The sequence below is a fragment of the Filicampus tigris genome, chromosome 16 (assembly GCF_054856515.1).
Source record: "Filicampus tigris isolate MCC_2025a chromosome 16, RoL_Ftig_1.0, whole genome shotgun sequence".
Classification (NCBI taxonomy): Eukaryota; Metazoa; Chordata; class Actinopteri; order Syngnathiformes; family Syngnathidae; genus Filicampus; species Filicampus tigris.
Genome location: NC_141232.1, coordinates 11,755,820 through 11,772,391, shown reverse-complemented (window position 1 = coordinate 11,772,391; position 16,572 = coordinate 11,755,820). Strand labels below are relative to the sequence as shown.

The 16,572-nt window shown below is 40.5% G+C and overlaps 1 protein-coding gene across 1 annotated transcript; it reads left to right on the top strand.

The window, feature by feature from the left end:
* Nucleotides 1-1,266: 1,266 nt before the first annotated feature.
* On the top strand, nt 1,267-15,630 carry ppl (periplakin). Its single transcript, XM_086055862.1, has 22 exons — nt 1,267-1,529; nt 5,926-6,028; nt 6,502-6,656; nt 6,751-6,871; nt 7,362-7,487; nt 7,577-7,618; nt 7,695-7,856; nt 8,160-8,267; nt 8,637-8,732; nt 8,855-8,977; nt 9,052-9,198; nt 9,508-9,659; nt 9,744-9,844; nt 10,108-10,265; nt 10,345-10,523; nt 10,682-10,820; nt 11,181-11,374; nt 11,461-11,611; nt 11,720-11,803; nt 11,891-12,007; nt 12,383-12,475; nt 12,568-15,630. The coding sequence occupies exons 1-22, from the start codon at nt 1,483-1,485 to the stop codon at nt 15,229-15,231; spliced, it is 5,262 nt and encodes a 1,753-aa protein (XP_085911988.1). The 5' UTR covers nt 1,267-1,482; the 3' UTR covers nt 15,232-15,630.
* The last annotated feature ends 942 nt before the right edge of the window (nt 15,631-16,572 follow it).

Sequence of the window (16,572 nt, the reverse complement as noted above, 5' to 3'; positions counted from 1 at the left end):
TGCAATAAATGTCCCCCATGTAATTAATCATGTATTCTTATTCAAATGCTAATGGGAGGGGGAAAAGAACATTAAAAGGCCCTTTAAAGGCCGATGCCGATATTCATCAAAATGAAGAATATCTGCGCCGACAATCGGCCCGGCCAATTATACCTTCCATCCATCCATTGTCACGACCGCTTATCCTCACAAGGGTCGCGGGGCGGTCTGGAGCCTATCCCAGCTGTCTTCGGGCAGTAGTCGGGGGACACCCTGAATTGGTTGCCAGCCAATCGCAGGGCACACAGAGACAAACATCCGCACTCACAATCACACCTAGGGGCAATTTAGAGAGTCCAATCAACTTACCATGCATGTTTTTGGAATGCGGGAGGAAACCGGAGTACCCGGAGAAAACCCACACAGGCACGGGGAGAACATGCAAACTCCCCACAGGGAGGCCGGGGCCGGGATCGAACCCACGACCTCTGAACTGTGAGGCGGACGTGCTAACCAGTCGATCACCGTGCCGCCCCAATTATACCTAATAAAAATATTTTTTAAATTGTATCAAATTTTCTAATAAGAAGAAGCAACTTTCCACTGTCAGTGGTCACCACAGCAAGTCATTTACATGATATGTTTGTTTTTGTTTATGTAAAAATGGCGACCAGCTTCAGCTCTTCAGCCTGACCAAATCCAATCTTCAACCCATTCTGCTAACCCAACCTTTGGGTAAAAGTAACCCAATCTGCTCAAAATCCACAGCTACCCAGCAAGTTAGCAAGGAAAACAACCCACCATTTTTTATTTATTTTTTTGTCAGTATTTGTAGGCCATTCCACTGCATTAACATCGATTGACAATTTGGAGTCTTCAACGAGCCAACCATTTATGTTTTTTGCAAGGGGGGAGGAGTTCTCGGAGAAAACGCACACCCACGCAAGCACGGAGAGAGCTTTCAATCTCCAGACGGGAGATGCTGAGCACTGAGCAGCAAGAAGCGATTGTACCCGTTTAAGAGTCAATCGCATTCTGTAGTATGTGCATTACAGTGCACGTCACATTCTTGATGTATAACGCCCTCGTGTCTTGGCGTTCACACATACATGCATACTGAAGACAAGTTGGACCAGTTCAGCCAGTGCAATGCAATGCACGCTGTGCACGTGCGTGTGCGCGCGCGCGCAGGCGCCTTTGGCTGTAGATACCTGAATGCCTTCATGTAGCCCCGCCCTGTTCGCTGCTGGCTGTCAACGAGACAGGTGTGGAGCGACAAAAGTCAAGTCAAAAAGTGGCTTCTCCAGGTAATGAGCGCAGTGTAGCTGGTCGGGCAAGTGTGGGAGGGGACGCGTCGACATAGTGAAGGGTGTGTGGACACAGCTGACACTCGCCACTTACACGCGGGCAGCGGTGGATCAACACTCCGGAAGACATCCGACGTTGAGCTGACTTTCTGGCAGTGGTGTTTAATTGGAAGCTGCCGACAGGCCACCTGTCACCATGAAGAAGAGTAAAAAAAGTTCCATCGTTAGCCCCGTCAAGCAAACGTAAGTTGCCGTTTGAATTGACAATGTGTCTCATTGTAGTTAGTGTGCGCGTTACAAGACAGACTTTCCGTAATCTTTCATCCAAAGTAACTACGCCGTGCTGTCAACTTATTTCACAGAAAACTACCCACTTAATAGAGCTACAAATGACTACACTTACCTTTACACATGCGCCGATTTAATTTATATTAGTCATATTTCCAAAATATGAGTTTATGCAGGTATGTGAATTTTACACAACATGAACAATGTTAACACCCTCATAGACGTGGGTGTGAGTGTTAAATACTTGCCTATTAGTTTGCATGATTTGTGCTCTTTTCAAGTGAGGGTGTGGCACTGTTGTAAAGTTGTAGTAACTGGTTTGATAGGTATTCAGCTGTACCTGCTTTGAAACACAATGTGGACGGAAATGCTTGCAGCCTCTCCCACAATACTGTACTGTATTCCTGAACCAAGCCTTGATGACATTTTGCTTGACTCATTTGCGGTGTTTAAGTTATTATTATTATTATTTATTATTATTATCATCATCTCCCAAAAAGGCTCTTTGTATTTGAATTTGTAGTGACCTGCTCTCCGTCTCTCAGCAGCTTGGAGATGTGTTCGAGAGTTGAGCGTCATGCTCCTCGTCATTCGGCAGGTTTTAGGGAGTGTTGGGGGCCCCCCCTAGAATAACATTGTAAATAACAGAAGTGAGTGAAGTATATTTTCCAGGTAGTTCACCGGACTGTCATCAAAGAAAAAAAGCATTGCATAATTTGTACTAACAATGAGGTGGTTCCTTAATTTCATTAAAATTTTATGATTTGCTAATATATATATATATATATATATATATATATATATATATATATATATATATATATATATATATATATATATATATATATATATATATATATATAAATAAATTATAGGCTGATATGCTTTTTTCAGGGCCGATACCGAAACTCAAGGGGACCAATAATATTACAATTATATAAAGATTAGGCCAAACAAAGGCCAAAACCTCAAGTCACATTTTGGTGAATTTCATATTTGATCAAAAATCTATACTATTGGTCAGTCCACACACACCTGGGTGTTATTTTTATACATTATTGACAATCTAAAATGTTGAAAATGGCTTGCTCTCTTTCACGATGCAATGCTAATGATTGAGCAAACTTAACATTTTTGGGTCTCCTGAAAAGTAAAAGTAGACCCAAAAATGTTAAGTTTTGGAGGTACAAAGTTTTGGCCCAACGCCAGCAATAAATAAATACATATGAATAGTAAATACACAGTGACAAGTATCACAGCCTGCAAACATCATCAGACAACTGTAAAGCATGCTAGGCAATAGGCATACTAGTTGTATGTTTCAATGTAATTCTGCAGACAATAATAAACCATATGTAGATGTCTGCATGGCTCTTGATATAGCTCTGTGGACAACATTACACCACACCAAGTCACCCGAGCAGTTTTAGGGTGAGCTAGCAAGTTGCAGAGGTATTATGAGACGTCATTCATACGTCATTCACGGTCATTTTTAGCCATTTCAGACGAGTCGATATTCGCATGGCATTTAACACCAAACGCAATAGTAATGTGTGCCTAGAGCTAAGGATTTCTGAGCCCCATTTGCTCCTATGTCTTGTAGTGAAAAGGAGCGATTGCACATGTACAACTTTTAACAAGTCTCCAGGTAAAAATTTAGCAAAAATTAAAAAAATGTATGTATTTATAAATATTTGTATATATTTTAGTTCAGATCCATTTTTCTTGATTTGTTTTCTTAGTGAGTGGTGGGATAGACACTCTAGCGCCCTCTATTGGCCAGCTGCCATTGCCACCCACAAGGAGGAATTTCCATGATGCAACTCCGCCCATTTTTTATTTGTTGCTGCTTTTTTAAATTTGGTTGCTGAACAGAAATATATATATACATTATATATATAGAGAGCGAGAGGAAAACTGAGAAAAGCCTCAAACTGTTTATATGCGAGTTTAGACCTGTTCCAAGCATTGAATAACCCCTTGAATTTAGAATTTTGGCAAATTTAACTAACAGATAAGGTATGATGTCCCTCCCAACAAGTGCACAAGAAGACCAGGCGCCAGTTGAAGGATTTTCTCTGACAATCACAACAAATGACAACAGCAACAACCACACCTACTATGACTATAGTAAGGCCTTCTGTTCCCAATTAGCCCCCCCCCTCTCTGTGGAAACATCTGAATGTTATATTTCTAATGCTTTTGTGCCAGGAATTTCCCCTAACCAGCACTACTTTGAATTAGTGCAAGTGAGCAACCAAGGAAATATTTGACAACATGTTTAGAGAAAAAAACAAGCAGGAAAACCATGACATTTCTTTCAAATGTTCCAACTAAACCACACTACCCTGCTGTTTGTCATTTGAAAGCATATTCACTACACTTGCTTTTTTTGTGTGTCCAATGTGACCGCATGTAAAAAAAAATAATAATAAAGGCACGCAAAGGAGAAAAGTCACATGTTGGCTTACACAAGGACCTGTTGGTTAAGAACGTCACTGAGAATATCATGTTTGCAATTGTGGGTTTTTGTTTGAAGGAGACAAATCACCTGATGGAATTAGATTGTCAGACATTAGACCACAAGCCAGTCCAAACTTGTTTTCGATTTGTTTCGTATAAAAATCCCGAAAGAGGTTGGAATTAAAGTGGCCGTGCGGCATGCATCCAGCGGGAGTTATGTAAGGTTTGTTTAATGCTGTGGCTGAGTGGGTGTGGCTATGCTGTGCCTGAGGAGATGAATGTGAACTAGTGTTTTAAAATGACATAGACATGACCTGTCAAACACACACACGCACTGTCACAGAATGCCAAGTTACCTTACATAGCCATTTACTTGTTGCTATAATGCAAGTCATACCTAAGGCGCTGATTCCATAAACATCTGGATCATATTTTTTTTTCTGTTAATTTATTTGCACCTAACAACATCTCAGGATTGAAGAAACTAGCTCAACCTCTATTGAGCCATATTTGTGCATAAATGGGAAATGTTTGGTCTTTACCTTTCACATGAAGTCGTTTTAATATTAAATATTAAAGATATTAGCCATATCTAGATTTAAAGATATTCTTCTTGTCCTCTGGGATATTAATACCAAGTGGATGATTCACAGCTATTCAGTAAAAGCTCTGGTTTCATTGGAACGGAGGTGATCTGGTTGAAAATAATCACATTGAGCTCAAATGCTGCTTACAAAGTTACAGTGCATAACTGATGTGTTTTCTGGTTTCTTCAATTATTTCTATGAGGTGAAGATGAAGGCAACACAACACTTGACAGCAAACTGGCCCAGCTGTTTTTTGCTTCTTTCCTATCTCTGAGCAGACACACCTCGTGTGCTATCACTTTGACTGCAATGATTGCAATGTGTGCGAAAGTCCATGGGGAACTCACTCACAGTGGGTCTGAATTGAGTATGCGTTGGGGGTTGGTATATAAGATGTAGCTCATTTATGTATTTTAGTTGAAATCAAACTTAATTAGGAGAGGCTCATCGGTTTTAAGGCATTCTGACTATGTTTTGCATATTAGTGCAAGAGACTCAACTCTAGTGATTGTGAATTAAATCAATGTCTATAGATGAAAGCAAACTTAATTTTATATAAACAGACAGAACAATTGCAAATCAATAAGAGTTGTTACATTTTAAAGTACCAAGGTACCTTTCAAGTCTATGCCACTTGTACCACCATGACAATAAACAATTTTTTGATGACAGAGTTTTTGCTGGTATATGCTGCAAAGACATTTGGTCCTATCATTGAATAGGGATAGACCGATCGGCATTGAATTTAAAAAAAAAAAAAAATCTGATGGCACATAATAAATCAATTTAAAACTGTGTTGAAATCAAAACAAAGATATGTGAAAGTTTATCTTTTCTGTCATTTTGAAATTTTGGAGAACTTCATTTACTGTAGAAAACTATATGGAGCTATTTTTTAAGTTTTCATTGAAGTTCTCATTTAACTTTTGAAGACATGCTGACAACCCTGGGTGCTCCCTGAACTTTATGTTAGAATTTTCTAACAAAGATGTATATTGTCAAAAATGTATAGTAATAATGATAATACATAAAAATCAACATTATGCAAATATGAACAATTGTTAAATAAACATATGCTTAACGACATTTCAAGAAAGTTTTCTTTTTTTCTTTTTTTTTTAGATCTTGATGCCAATATTTTCTTTTTATATGGAAAAATTCATATGGGCTCCAAATAATCGGCCCCATTGACTACTAATAATCGGTAGCGGTATCGGCTCTGAAAAAAAAAACATATCGGTCCATCTCTACTTTTGAAGTTATGTAATAGTTGTAACTTGTTTTCTTGTTTTTTCTTTTAGGAGTGTTAACTCAACAGAATTGACGGCTCTGATCGAGAAGCTGCAGAGGAATGCTGATAAAGTGGAGAAGAACATCTATGATGTGGAACAGAACCTCAACAAGGTACAGAATTCTTAACAGGTTGTCAGACATCTTTCAATACAGCCATTCTTAATAATGAATCTGATCATTTAAAAAAAAAAACACAATCCAGCAAAATTTTGCTTGAACTCCAAATTGTATATTTTGGGTCATTAATCAATTGTATTAGGTTAAACTTTCTGCACGCATTTTAACAGCTCATAGAATTAGGGCAGACAGACAATCTTTTTTTGATCACCCCTGTATAAAACTGACTCGAGTCATGTGATTCACATCCCTCACATCTGATAAAGGGAATATGAAAATCCCAATGAGGCGAGAACATGTGTTGATTTTAGTTCGATGAGTGGGTGAGGTCACACACTGAATATGCAATGTGGAAAAAAAAACCTATAACAGTACATTTGAGAGAGAAAAATAAACTTCCCTCGGAATTGTGTTTCACATGGAGTTTATTGCCGGTATGTTTTTCTCACCCTGCTTTATACTTGCAGGATGTAAGTAAGATCAATGAGGGCAAGCAGCCACTGTACCAGGAGGACACCAACAAGCGACTCCTCAATTCACTGACGCTGCTCGTTGGCCTGGATGAAGATGCTGTCAATGCCAAGCGCCTTCAGCATCCTCAGGCAGAGATGATAGAACAAGAGTAAGAAATAGACTGCGCCTTCCTCATGCTGATCCTAAATGACTAAATGAGTTTTTCCATGTGTGCGTGCATGTGTGTGTGTGTGTGGCCACAGCATGAAGCAGCTGCGTGAGAGAGTGAATAAACTGAGAGAGGATCATGACCGCATCTACCAACTCATCCGCACTGAGGGGGTGCCCACCATCAACTGGGGCAACATGATGGATGAGAAACTGGTAGGAAGTCCGATATACACCGGCATAATGCATATCCAGCGGTGGTTTCGTTTGTGAAAGCAATCAAGTAGCCAAGCAGTTTTGTTTTTACAGTTTTTTTCAGTCGCTTTGGATTTCTCAGATCACAATCGAGATTTGCAAAACTGTAAGTGCTTTTCCCAAAACAATCCGTACAAACAGAAAAAAACATCCTGGCTCCCCTTCAAAAGCTAGGTTCTTTCTCAAAATCCTTAGTTCATCGCTCCAAAGTGAATATGTGTGCCACTGAACATGTCAGGGCCAAAGCAACTGAGAAAACCTGTAAGAAGACAGCAACTCAAAATGAATGGGCTCTGACATCTGTCCTCGATTTGTATGAGATGTTTACGATAAATATTGCATATTATTATGTTTTTTATAAAGTTGATATCATTACTTTGAATCAGTACATCACTATGCATGAGTAAAGTGAGACGTCTGCTTATACTGTATATATCTGGTGGTTTCCTAGGACAATCTGAGCAACAAGGGTTTTGGCCAGGATCTACCATCTGTTGAGAATGACGTGGAGGAGCACAACATCTTCCATAGTGAGGTGGAGGCTTTGGCTCCACACATTTCTGCTGGTGGTGAAAAGGTACAAAGAGAGGCAAAGCAAAGCATCAAATGCTTTTTCTTTGGTAAACCAGAGGCAAACAACAACATGTTTTGTCTGTATTTCTCCAGGAATATGTCAGCGGCCTCCAGATGAAGTACAACAAACTGCTGGTAATTAAAGTCCCACACTATCTTGCTCTCGTGTAATGTCATGCGTAAACATATTTAAAATTTCCCCCCTCCCTAGGCCCTTTCCAGCGATCGCCAGCGCCACCTGCTGAGCCTGCGTGACTACATGCAACGCTGCACCAATGAGCTTTACTGGATGGACCAGCAGGCTGATGAGAGAATCAACTATGACTGGAGTGACAGCAACTTAGACTACCCTGCCCGCCAGAGGCAGTATGAGGTACACAGTGAAGTGAAAACACTATCAACAATAGTGAGAATTTAGTATGGTAGTATGATTTCCCAATCCTGGATGTCAGGCTGGCCTCGGGTGGAATCCTCGTACCTCCAAAATCATCATATGATTATGATATCTGTGTATCTATCTAGCTAGCTAGCTATCTAGCTATCTTGCTATCTAGCTATCTATCTAGAACCCCTTCAAAAACGAACTACAGTACAGTATGAATAGAAGTCTTTCTTCCATTTTCAGAGCCTATATCGTGATCAATCAATATAGTCAGCATCCCTCTTGTCCCAACAGAACTTCATCAGCAAATGTCTGGAATCCAAGGAGGCGACAATCACCAAGCTCAATGAAGATGGAGAAAAGTTGATTGCATCAAAGCATCCAGGGGCAAATGTTATTGAGGTATCGCTTACATGGTTTTGTTTTTTCCTCCACAGACGGTATAGACATTGTAGTTCTTTTTGGTACATGAACAAAACATTTGGTAAATTAAATTAAAAACAGACTCCGCACGCATCACTGGCTTTGAGACATTGAGCGAAAGCAATAATAATATTAAAAACGATTACAATTGAATATAATGATTGACCATGTAATGTGTTATGATGTTAATATAATATTTTCATAGTAGTCTTGTTATGTAAAATAATACGTTCTGAGGTTAAAAATATATACCCCCAGTATCTAAAGTACCTATGTGCACATGTACCTATGTTTTCAAAAATATCATCACAGGACATTTTCAAATAATTACTGACACTCTTTCCCCAGGCTCATATGGAGGCAGTACATGCTGACTGGAAGGAGTACCTAAATCTGCTCATCTGTGAGGAAAATCACCTGAAACACATGGACGAGTACCACAAGGTTAGACACTGATAGCATATGAGCACTTAAACAAGTTTATACTGGGTTCTAACTACACGCGAAAGCATGCACACGCAGACATTCAAACGTGTAACAGAACGTGTGCATGTGTGGGCGATTAGTATCAGAAGGAGGCACGTGACACCCAGGACCTGTTGAAGCGACTGGACACCGAGGTCAAACAGAAATACAACCCTGAGTTCAAGGATGTATACCAGATGGAGGCTCTGATCAGAGAGCTGGATGTAAGCTTTTCTTGTAAGACTTCTCAGCTGTTATGATTATCTTGGCTGAAAGCGTCATTTGTTTGGCTCTATAGGACCAATCCAAGGCCATGGAGCACTTTGATGAGCGGGTCAAGACTCTTCAGAAGCGTGGCCTTCAAGTTTTGCCCCTGAAGGCCAGAAGAGAGAACTCTCAAAAGCTTCTCCCCGTTGAGTCTCTGTGCGATTTCGACACAGATGAGGTACTGACAGTTCTTGTGGCTAGAGATGGCTAAAAAGGGGTGGATTTTGCTGCTTAACTCATATTCCACAAACTCAATCAGAATGCTGTGTTTCAACTAGTGGGCCTGCTGGGAATATATTCTTGAAAAAATATGTTTGGGTTAATTTCCACTTTAAGATGTGGCTGAAACAGAACATTCATTGTAGTACTCTAGTCTTGACACTTCAATGCAGAGCTATTTTTGACATCATGTAGTTTTAAAAATAAGACCTAACATTATACATAAGCTTTGCTTTGAATTGCATGATGTATTTTTTGGATGGTGTAGGGCCCGATTGTGCGTGGGAGCAGATACAGTCTGCTTCGCAACAATGGACCCAAGTGGGACGTAAAGGACGCAGCTGGGCAAAAGGTGTCTGCTCCAGCCATCTGTTTCATTATTCCCCCCACAGACGCTGACGCAGTGGCCCTCGCTGACAAGTGAGTTGGTATAGTTTTAAAGTCATAACACATCCTGGATTGACGATATAACGCCGTAATCATTGCAATGTTGTGCGTAACCAGCCTGGCGGCGCAGCAAGGTTCTCTCAGGCACAAGATGGGAGACAGCAAAGCGGCACTGTTGAAGCGCTTTGATGAGCTGAAAAAATCCAGTGGTGGTGCAGGTAAAGCTGATGCTTATTTTGCATGTTCCATCATGTATCTCACAGAAATTGCCGTGTAATTTGAGAATCAACTTACCGTATGCTGACCAATAAAACTACCACCGATAACAGTTGAATACAATCGCTAATAAGATCATAATAAGACCAGATATGTTTCTAGTATTTTCACCGAATGTCGCTAAATGATGCAATCCATTCTACATCGCTGAAAATGACAACTAAAATCATTCTTAACATGTCTGTGTGTAATCTCTTGTCATCAGACAAGCAGGAGCAACAATGTCGCCAGCTGATGGCTGGACTGGATAAGGTTTCCAGAGACCTGGACATACAAGAGAGGGCCATTCAAGCTCGAATACGCCCACCACTGGAGCTGAAGAAGCCGCTCCAGGATAGCGGTGACCGCCTGCAGGATTTGAGGGTAATTACAGGACTTTAATTGTTGTTAGCCATTCTACCTCTAAATAATTATTAACCCACAAACTCGTCCATTTTTCCAGGATATTGACATTGCAGTTCATAGAATCGAACCAGAAAAGACCTCCAAAGTACAAGACGCAAAGAACTTTTTGGTCTCAAATTCAACATGCCCCAGTGCTCCTTACCTTCATAACAAAGCAGATGATGTCAACAGGAAGTACAACTACTTAGAGCAGCTTCTTCAGTCCTCTCAGGAAAAGTACGACACAAAATTATTTACTAAATTATTGACACTAATTATGTCTCACTATCTCACCTACTGCAGCAGCATTGTTGATATGATTGTGTTCCTTTCAGTCCTCTTTTAGCCTGTTTGAAATTTCACTAAGCTAACCATTAAATCCTGCTTTCCTTTAGAATGAGGAATTCTAACCAGCTGGAGGCTTCACTTCACAATGGAAAGTCTTTGCTGTCCGGCTATGAGAACAGGTTGGCCAGGGAGGATGTTGCTCCTTCTGACATGTCCTCGTTGGAGAAAGCTCAGCGCGAGCTTGCAGTAAGATTAAAGACTAATCTTCCATTTTACAAGACAGATACATTACCTGTGCCATAGTGTAAAAAACAGGAAGAGAGAGACAAAAGATACAGTGTTACCTATTGTATTTTTACCATGTCTTGTGTGCTACAAAGAGTGTTCTGTACTTTATCCATGCAGATTATTTCGTTGTTGAAAGTAATGGGACAAGTAAAATAAATAATTACTATTTTGCAAATGTTTTATAAAAAGATGATTTTTTTTTTTATCAATGATTTATTCATTTTTTTGATCATTTCCCAACCAAGGTTTTTGTCTGTTTTTTGTTCTTTTCTCAACATAGCTGTCTACCTAACTATTGTCCCTTGTCTACACTGACAGGATATTGCCTCAGATCTAAGATCCAAGAGGGCAGTAGTCAACGAGACTGAGCAGAACCTGCGTTTGGCCAAAGGCAGCGCTGACCAAATGGCCATAAAATTCCAAGAGCATTGTCCTGACATTGAGAGGCAGGAAGCTGATGTCCAGAAGCTAAACAAGCGCTTCAACATCCTGAACAATCAGCTCGACACCAGGTCAGAGTGTCCTAATGAGAAAGACAATTCAGAAATTCAACCTTCGAACCATACCGTTTATTGCTCTTCTTTACACTATGTCACAGGTCTCAAAGTTTGCAGAGGGCTAAGATGTCACACAATAATTATCGCAATGATTATAACAACATGAACAACTGGCTGGCTCGTATTCCAAACTACGAGCCATCTGAAACCGATGACATAAAGCAACTGGAGATCAAACTTAAGAATCAGAGGGTTAGCGCTATTTGCCACTGAACCTGACTATGATAACACATTTTTCACTGTGGAACAAGATTACAAACAGTACAAGTAGGACTTACTATTCTACTCCCTTGTCTGCAGAACTTGCTGTCTGACATTGCAAGAAAGGAACCCGACTTGAACAATCTTTCCAAAAATGGTCGACTTTACCAGCAAGCTATCAAAGTAAGAGATTTTTTCACACCAGTCATAGCTTACGCAAATGAAAAACAATATGGTAATGGTTTGAACCTTACCGATGGATCTTTGTAGGACTATGAGACTGAAACTGAGAAGTTCAGATCCATACTTGACCTTGATGATGGACTTGTACCTCAGACGTACAAGCGGAGCCGAATGGAATCCCCTGCACTGGTAGTCAAAGCAGAGGTAGGGCACCTTGCCAAAGTTTGTGTTAGTTCAATCAAACACTAATGAATGCATGGTTGTTAAAACAGTGATTCCCAACCAGAATGTCGTGGTACCCCTAGTTTGGTGTGAGAAATCATCTAGGGTGTTGCAGGAAATTATCCAATTTCAATTCATTTGTCCAAAAATTACATAAGTTTTGGCTCCCTGCAAGTACATCAGCTTTGAGTTCTCCAGAATCATATGGAAAATATTACTAGTTCAATAATAATGTGTGTACCAATACGATGCTTCTTGTTTGCTTGTGGTGGCACACACTTGCCTATGCATTCACGTACACACAAAAAGGCCTCATACTGCATTTGTTCCAATGACATTTTATTTTTCCCTCTGCAGGAAGCTGCTATTGAGTCCAAATATACTGAGGTGAATTCTCTGAACAAGCAAAGACTTCTAAATCTTGAGTTCGCCCATAGCCTTCTCAACCAGGTGAATTTCTGCATGATAATTAACATAAATATCATCATGAATATAAATACTTTTAGCATGGATTAAACATTACTCTATACTTTCTTCTTTAGCAACCAGATATCCCTTTGATCCATTCTACAAATGTCCAGTCAGTTAATGCTGGAGGGGATCTGTGGAGAATTAAGAAGCAGTTACAAGATGAGATCCAAAGGAGGGAGCAGTTAGAGAAAGAAATTGAGATAATCCAGACTGAGATATATGTCCTAGAAGGACAGAAGCCTCAGGATACAATTGTTAAGAAGGAGCTCATCAAAAAAGTTCCCGATCCTCAGCTAGACGAGGAAGTGTACAAGGTACAACAGAAGCTTTCAGAGGAACGCCGGGTTACCCATGTTCTGGAGAATGACCTCGAGGTACTAAAATTGAAGCTGCGTGGTCTTGAGACCGAGGTCAAGGAAGGAGCGCAGCAATACATGGTGAAGGAGGTTCTCAGAATTGAAAGAGACCGTGGTCAGGAAGAGGAAATGCGCAAGCTTCGGGAAGAGTTGGACGAGCTCAGAAGGCAAAAGTTGCTTAAAGATAATGAGCTTATTCAGATACAAAAGCAGGTGACAATTCTGGCCGAGGAGAAGAATAAAGAGCAGGAAGTTATCAAAGAAGAGGAGGTGATAAAAGTACAAAATGACCCTCAACTCGAAACAGAATACAGAGTTCTCTTGAACAGGAGACAAAAAGAAACTGACGGAAGGAAGCAATTGGAGGATGAATTGAAATTTCTTCAAGAGAAACTCCGTAGACTGGAGAAGGAGAAATCAATGGCTGAGGAGAAGATTTCCATTAAGGAGGTGCTTAAAGTAGAGAAAGACATTGCCTTGGAAAGGGAGGTGGAAAACCTTAGGAGGCAATATGAAGATGAGAAGACCAAACGGAGATCATCCCAACGAGAAAAAACTGACCTCCAAAGAAAAATTGCTGGTCTAGAGGAGGAGAAGTCCAAGGTTGTGATCCAAGAGAAGATGCGGGAAATTGTCCGTCCTGACCCCAAAGCTGAGAACGAGGTAGCCAATCTCCGACTTGAACTTGTCGAACAGCAGAGGCGCTATAAAGATGCAGAAATCCAGTTTAGATCTTTGCAGGATGAGCTGAACATGCTCAAGAACAGGGGACCTCTAGTGGAGGTCAAGGAGATGATTAAAGAGGTCATCAAGTACAAGACCGATCCACAGACTGAAAGAGAACTTGAGAGACTTCGCAATGAAATTGTTGACAAAACTCACCAGACTGAGAAATCTGAGATGGAGATTCGCCAACTGAATGACGAAATTCAAAGATGGAAAGAAATGAAACCTCAAGTGCAGATTAAAGAGGTTGTCAATGAAGTGCTGCAGTACAGAGAGGATCCCAAAACTAAGGAGGAGGTTGAGATCCTTAAAAGAAAACTGGCTGATGAACAGTCGAAACGTCTCGAACTTGAGAGGGAAAGGTCATCCCAAGAAGAAAGGATCAGATTGAGGAAGATAGATCTGTCTCAGGTCCGCGAGAAATTTGTTCAGCAGGAAGTGGTCAAGATGGAAGAGGATGCTCTACTCCGATCAGAGTGTGAAACTTTCTTACAAAACATTAACAATGAGCAGAGACAGAAGGATTCTCTGAAAGCAGAGCTCTATCAACTGCAGAGACTGAAGGCCGACTTGGAAATGCAGTTGGAGGAACTTGAGCGTGAACGTAGGGCAAGACGTGAAGCTGAACTGGAAATCCAGAGGCTTCGGGTCAGACTTACTGAGCTGGAGATGCGAGACAAAGAAAATCGTGAGAAGGTGACCGTCAAACAAAAGGTAGTCCTGCAGCAGGATCCCCAACAAGAGAAGGAACATTCTATTCTAAAACTTCAGCTGGATGAAGAGAAGCATAAACGCATCTTGCTTGAGAAAGAACTGAATGCGCTGATCCAGCAGCAGGTCACCTTGGAGAAAATGGATGTGAAAGAAAGAATTGTTCGCACCGAGAAGGTCCAGGTTGAGAAGGATCCTGAGGCTGAGCTTGAGATTGAGAACCTCAAGAGGACACTGGAGGAGGAAAAAAGGAGAAAGAGAGAACTCGACCAAGAGATGATAACTGTCACTTCCAGGCTCTCTGAGATTGAATTTTCCAACACCAAGTCAAGTAAGGAGCTGGACTACATTCGAGATGAAAGTACTCGTTTGCAGCACGAGAACCAAAGACTGCAGAATGAAATCCGCAAGCTCCGTTCTGAGATTGAGATCACCAGCAAAGAGACCCAACTTATCACCGAGTCTGCACCAAGAGAGGATGGAAAGAACCTGGAGTTGAGGCTCGACTCTCTACAGAGAGAACTTACAGAGCTCAGAGGCATCACCATAAAAAAGGATGAGGAGATAGAGAGGCTACAAAAGAATCTGTCAGCTGTTAGAATGAAGAGAGAACAAAGAGAGAGCCATCTGCGAAGGTCTATTGTTGTTATTGACCCAGACACAGGGAAAGAAATGCGACCAGAGGAAGCCTTCAAACTGGGGCTGATCGACTGGAAGATGTTTGTCAACCTGCAAAGCCAGGAATGTGACTGGGAGGAGATCACAGTCAAGGGCCCCAAGGGAGAGTCATCTGTACTCCATGACAGGAAATCAGGGAAAAAATTCTCTATTGATGATGCTTTGAGTCTTGGGCACATCACAAATCTTCACCTTCAACAGTACATGAACAAGCAACTAACCATCCAGGAGTTTGGTGCAATGGTGTCGGGAAAAAGCAAGTAAATTCATCTACAAAAGCAGGTGTCATGCAACAAAATGTGATTTTATTGTTAGATTGTTTAAAGGATTTTTGCCTTTTACTAGCTCCTGACTTTGCTTTTGTGGTGCATCCCCCCCTTTATTACGAAATGCACTATTTGCTTATTCATATTCCATTTTATGGTATTAAAATGAAAATGCAGTTATAACCAAATTAAATTACCATTAAGTATGGTCTTGGAAGAATGCCTGTTGCTGAGCTTTATTTTACTACACTGGGTACAAGGGTACACAACTTTTTTTCTTTGATTTTCAAATACAATCCATTAGGACACAGGAATGTTTCCATCATTTGTGGGATTTTCCAGGAAAGAAAATGTATACTATGCCTATCCCTAAATAAAAGTCCAGTTAAACTGAGAAGTGTTTTTGTGTGTAATTAGAATTGATCAAAACTTGTTTTTATTTGTGATCAGAGTATTTATGTTATAGCACACAAGTGGTCGGCAACACTATCCAGCTATTCATTTTCTATTCTGTTGTCCCACAGGGGTGACGGCAATACTTTGTGGACATGACATTTACCTACGTATATATTTGTCTGGACTGAGGGAGCATCTAGAGCTAGCATAAGTAGGCAGAAAACCCCACATACAAGAGTGTCTCATAAACTCAAATTCATTTTTGTGCTATGCACTTACAGAAACCCGTTATGTGAAAAGAAAAATGTTATACTGGAAAAGAACCAAAAAGTGATGCCCAGCACATGCAGTGAAATATAATTAATTTGGTAGCTGCTTGTTTTAAGTAATGTTAGTGTGAATGGCGCATTACCCGTTGAGTTAATAATTGCTACAGTTATCCAAGCATCCGCAAAGCGATCAAAGGGGTCCATATTTGATTTAATGAACCATTCATAGTTTAACAGTGCCCGCGGATACCATTTGAGACACTCAACTCACCTTTGTTTATAAAGCACTTTGAAAAACAACCACAGCTGTAACAAAGTACTGTAGATTAAGGAGTCAGCAGGGAGAGGAAAAGGGAGATCCTCGACTTCTGCAGACTCCTGTTGTTGTGATGGTGAAATTAACTCAACGAATGTTAACTTTCCATCTCCTTTAAATCGCTAGATCACTGTCAAACATGTTGAAATAAAAAGATGAGTTAAACATAACCTAATTGAACATATTGGGTGGCTCACTGCAGTTTTGGCTGGAGGAGCCATCCTATTGTCTTTAAAAACCTATTACACAACCCTATATCATCACATACTTAAAGGGGAAGTCAACCCAAACATATTTTTTTCAAGAATATGTTCCCAGTAGGCCCACTAGTTGAAACACGGCATTCTGATTAATTTTG

What these genes read in the sequence shown, in the direction of transcription:
- ppl (XM_086055862.1), top strand. Translation starts at nt 1,483, where the DNA reads ATGAAGAAGAGTAAAAAAAGTTCCATCGTTAGCCCCGTCAAGCAAAC. An exon ending in ACATGATGGATGAGAAACTG is followed by an intron (nt 6,872 to 7,361) that starts GTAGGAAGTCCG and finishes GTGGTTTCCTAG; the next exon opens with GACAATCTGAGCAACAAGGG. An exon ending in TTTCTGCTGGTGGTGAAAAG is followed by an intron (nt 7,488 to 7,576) that starts GTACAAAGAGAG and finishes GTATTTCTCCAG; the next exon opens with GAATATGTCAGCGGCCTCCA.